The 4,214-nt window shown below is 52.7% G+C and overlaps 1 protein-coding gene across 1 annotated transcript; it reads left to right on the forward strand.

Moving 5' to 3' along the window:
* Positions 1–1,696: 1,696 nt before the first annotated feature.
* Positions 1,697–3,028, forward strand: IQCF3 (IQ motif containing F3). The gene is made up of 3 exons (XM_008568131.1): positions 1,697–1,714; positions 1,882–1,929; positions 2,630–3,028. Exons 1-3 carry the CDS (start codon positions 1,697–1,699, stop codon positions 3,026–3,028), a joined length of 465 nt encoding a protein of 154 aa, XP_008566353.1.
* The last annotated feature ends 1,186 nt before the right edge of the window (positions 3,029–4,214 follow it).

The raw sequence follows: 4,214 nt of genomic DNA on the forward strand, positions 1-4,214 counted from the left end.
TGGCTAGTAATAAATAATGAGTAATAAAAAGAGCTAAAGACACTGAGCAGGTACTAGGACCAGGTGCCATTCCGAGGACTTCACCTACATGAATCCACACAAAGCAGGAAGGAGGAATGATGCTGCTGTCTGCACTTTACCCAGAAGGAAACACACACGGGGGCTGAAGACTTGTCCGGGCGCACACAGCCGAAAGGGACGGAGTAGGGACCGGAGCCCAGGTACTCACCCTGAAGAATCCCTCTCTGCTCAAGTCCCCTGGCAGGAAAACACAAATCAAAACAGCAAGGCAGCACCACTTTACGTCTTTCAGGTCAGCAAAAATTAGAAGTGATGGACAGAGGTTAGACTGGCGCTGCCGCTGGGGAGAGCTATCTGGCAGGGTTTGGTGACGTGGAGTAGCCACCTGTCCTGTGACACAGCACGGCCACCCCAGCACCTATCCCCTGGAGGGCACCTCCCACCACCACACAGACCACAGGCAGCTGCTGATAGTCATGGCATTGTCTCTTGTAGAAAATCATTAGAGGTGACATAGAAATTAATCGATGGAGAAGACAGGAGAAAAACATGGGACATGCTGGGTCGTGAGTGCCTCTGGACTGATTACCTGGTCTGACAAATTTTGTATATATTTCAACATTTTCATAATAGTGTTTTTATGATGTTTGGGGGAAAGAAAAGGGAGTCAGAGTGCTCACCAGCACAGCTGTCGGTCCGACTCACGTAGTCAGGACAACGCAAACACTAAACCGTGATCTCACCTAAATTACAAAAAGCATCACCAGGAAGATGAGGGGGAATACGTGGGGTTGTTTGGGGTGGGGCCGAAAGCCACGTTCTCTCCCTCCATGGGGAAAAGTTGATAGATAATGCCTTGAAGTGAAGAGGCCACGTCATGGATGTAAATGTGGTGAGAAATGACAGTGGGGACAGCCAGAAGACTGCTGGAGTTGGAAGCAAGCCTGAATCACCACTGACTCTAAAATATGTCCACTGCCAGCACCAGAGGAGTCTGCAGTGGGAGAGGCCCTATCTCACACACAGTGACTTTGTTTGGAGCATTCCTCTGGCCTGTTAAGTTTCTGACACACGATGGAAGGGCTTGCATCGACCCGGTAAGCTAAGCACCGCCCAACAGCCACAAAAGGATGGGGACAGGGGGTTGCAGTAGCAGGAGGGAGGGAGTAGAGATTGGCTGAGGCACCTCCATCGTGACCTTTCTTCAGTCCTTCTGCTCGCCCTCCACACCCACTCTATTCCCCATCAAGAGGACTTTCCCCACCACTGACAAAGGGCACCACGGCAGAGAAGAGGGCACAGGGAGCCAGCCTGAGCCAGTGCTGTGGGGAGGCCATGTGCCCTGCTCTGCATGGCATGAGCTGCTCCCCTCTGTGGCTGATGACAGGACAGGCCTGAGGGTGGGTCACACCACAGGTCATCCTCGGGGCAGGACCAACTCACCTGGGCTGTGGTTCCATGAGGACTCTGGTCCATCCCTGGCAGGAGGGGAATGGGCAGGTGTTTTTGCTTTCTCCACCTACTTGGAGCCTGGAGAAGGCAACCTGGTCCCGGGGTCATAGTTGCCCTTATGACATCACGACTATCTCCTGTTCCACCACCTTGCCTGCCCCAACCAAGGCCAGGGGAGCAGCAACCAGAGAGGGTGTGACACCTGAACCACTGCCCCCAAATCATGGGCAGTAGATGTTGTGTAAGACTCAGTCAGCCACATTCCCCCAGGGGTGGGGAGTTGTCCCGTAGCAGACAAAAGTACCCAGGCCTTCACAGAACTCCAAAGAATGGGGCACCGGGGCTATGGGGACCTTTCACAGAGGCTGGTCCTCACGCACGCTCCACCCACCCCCATTCTGATTGCAGAAATCCAATCCAGATAAAGATGCACCAGAGAAAGAGGATCCGAAGAAGGTAGGTGGGTCCCAGGCACGGGAGAGAATCAAGATCATCGACTCCAGGGTCCCTAGAAGTGGAGGACCCACCTCTGGTCCCACAGGGGTTGGCCCAGTATTGCTTCCTGGTGCTCTAAGTGCCCTCCCTATCCTGGTGAACTGTGTTAGGCATGGAGACAGACGTAGAGAAGGGACCTGGCAGCATGTGCACGGCCCACGTGGGAGGTGGGCACAGCGTAGTGGGAAATGGAAAGGACCCTGAAGGACATGGGGTGACCGAGAGGCAGCAGTGGAAGTCGACAGCAGGGAGGGAATGGGGGGGACCCCACAGGGCTGTGGCACTGCGTGAGGCATCGGGGGCAGCATCACAGCTGGCATCTGGACTCATGCCACCAGAAACGCAGAGGCTCATCCTCACCAGGATCCTTTGGGTCCTTACTCCTGGGTAGGGCCTTCTGGATCCGAAGGTGTTTCTCCTGGTTCCATGAACCTGTGAAGTCCACATAGTAACCATATTCCCATTTGACAGACGAGAACACTGTGACTGATAGGTGGGCAGGTGTGCCCATAGCCATGGACAAGGCCGAAGTAGAGGCAACACCCCCCCACCCCAGGCCTGCTGGGTCCTCAGAACCACCCAGGAAGGGCTGAGTGAGAAGACAACCACCTGTGTTTGGTGGGGACAAATTCACTGGGAGTCCTCTGCTTTGCTTTGTTAGTTGCTTCTTGCAAAACTATGCCAGAGGAAAAGGGTCCAGGCAGCTGGGCAGATCCAGGCCTGGTGGCGTGGCACCCTGGTGCGTCGGATCCTGCTGGTCGCTGCTCTCAGGGCCTGGACGATTCAGTGCTGGTGGAAGACTGTCAGGCAGAGGCGGATACAAAAGATGAGGCAGACCCTGTTGAGGATCTACATAACCCAGGAGCAGTCGGCGGTCAGGCTCCAGTCCTGGTTTCGCATGGTGCAGTGCCATCAAAGTTACGATCAAATATGCAATACTCTCTGTGTGTTCCAGGCCCCAATGAGCAGCCCTACCTTCCAGGCCGATGACTTTTTACACGTCCAATACGGAGTTGCTTCCAAGCAGCCAGAGTTCCACATTGAGATCCTATTAGTCTGAACGGCATGCAGCATGGAGAACTGGCTCCACTGCCCGAATAAATATCTGACTAGGTTTTGTGTGTCTCAGTAATTCCCACAACCACAGGGACCCCAGGGCTTCAGGCCATACCCCCCCTCTACTTGGGGACAACTTCAGTGCAGGTACTCATCACCACCCCCCAACCATCACGGTGCCTGTGGCTCCTGTTTGGTCTGACATAGTGGCCATATGCTATGGACTCTGCACCCAAATCAGAAATTGCAGCCCATGGCTGTCCTCATATATGAAGTGCCAGGTGTTCCATTCCAGAGCCCTGGCTCTATTCTTGTCTTCTAATCTTGGAATTGGGAGGATTTGGGCTTCACATTCCTGAGGACTCTGGGCACCTTCTCTGACAAGAGTTGTCTGTGAGGCCACGCCCTGTCACCATACCTTGGAGGCCAGCTGGGGCTTACACACATTGGGTTTGTACCTGGCAAGCACCCAGACAGAAGTGAGGCTTTCCTGGGAGCAGTGCAGCCCAGAGAAAGTACAGGAGCCTGGTCTTAGTGCAAGCCTCATTCTAACTTGGATGCTGATGGATAGAGTTAGTTTAAAGATCTTAGTTGGCTTTTATTTGCTATTAGAAATGGGCAGGTCCGACCCCGTGGCGCACTCGGCAGAGTGCGGCGCTGGGGGCGCAGCGATGCTCCCACCACGGGTTCGGATCCTATATAGAAATGGCCGGTGTGCTCACTGGCTGAGCGCGGTGTGGGCGACACCACACCAAGGGTTGCGATCCCCTTACCAGTCACGAAAAAGGCAAAAAAAAGAAAAAAAGAAAGAAAGAAATGGGCAACACCTCGTTCAATAAAACAGAATCAGTGGTCCAATATGCTGAGCAGAGGAGGTTTATTTTATAAGAGGAAAAGGGCAGAAAAAAAGATTTGTTATTTCAAAGTTACTTTTCTTGTAAATTTTAAAGCAGAGGGGACTTTATCATGCTGGCCCAAACTGGTTTGTTTAGGGATTTGGTTATTGTCTCTCACTCTCCTGATTTTTCAGAAGTTCAGATACACAACCTAGTTTCAGCTTGATAATGTGGAACTTCAGCAGGAGTGACTCCATTTTGGTTTGTTCTGTTGGGCCTAGTGCAGGAGATCAGTCCAAGCCAATGTCCTACTATAAATTTTATTTTAGAATTTGTTCCTTTTAGTCAGGTTTC

The sequence above is a fragment of the Galeopterus variegatus genome, unplaced genomic scaffold, assembly GCF_000696425.1.
Source record: "Galeopterus variegatus unplaced genomic scaffold, G_variegatus-3.0.2 Scaffold376, whole genome shotgun sequence".
In the NCBI taxonomy this organism is placed as follows: domain Eukaryota; kingdom Metazoa; phylum Chordata; class Mammalia; order Dermoptera; family Cynocephalidae; genus Galeopterus; species Galeopterus variegatus.

Coding starts and splice junctions, on each gene's coding strand:
- IQCF3 (XM_008568131.1), top strand. Junction 1,930..2,629: donor AGAAAGAGGATCCGAAGAAG/GTAGGTGGGTCC, acceptor TTGCTTTGTTAG/TTGCTTCTTGCAAAACTATG.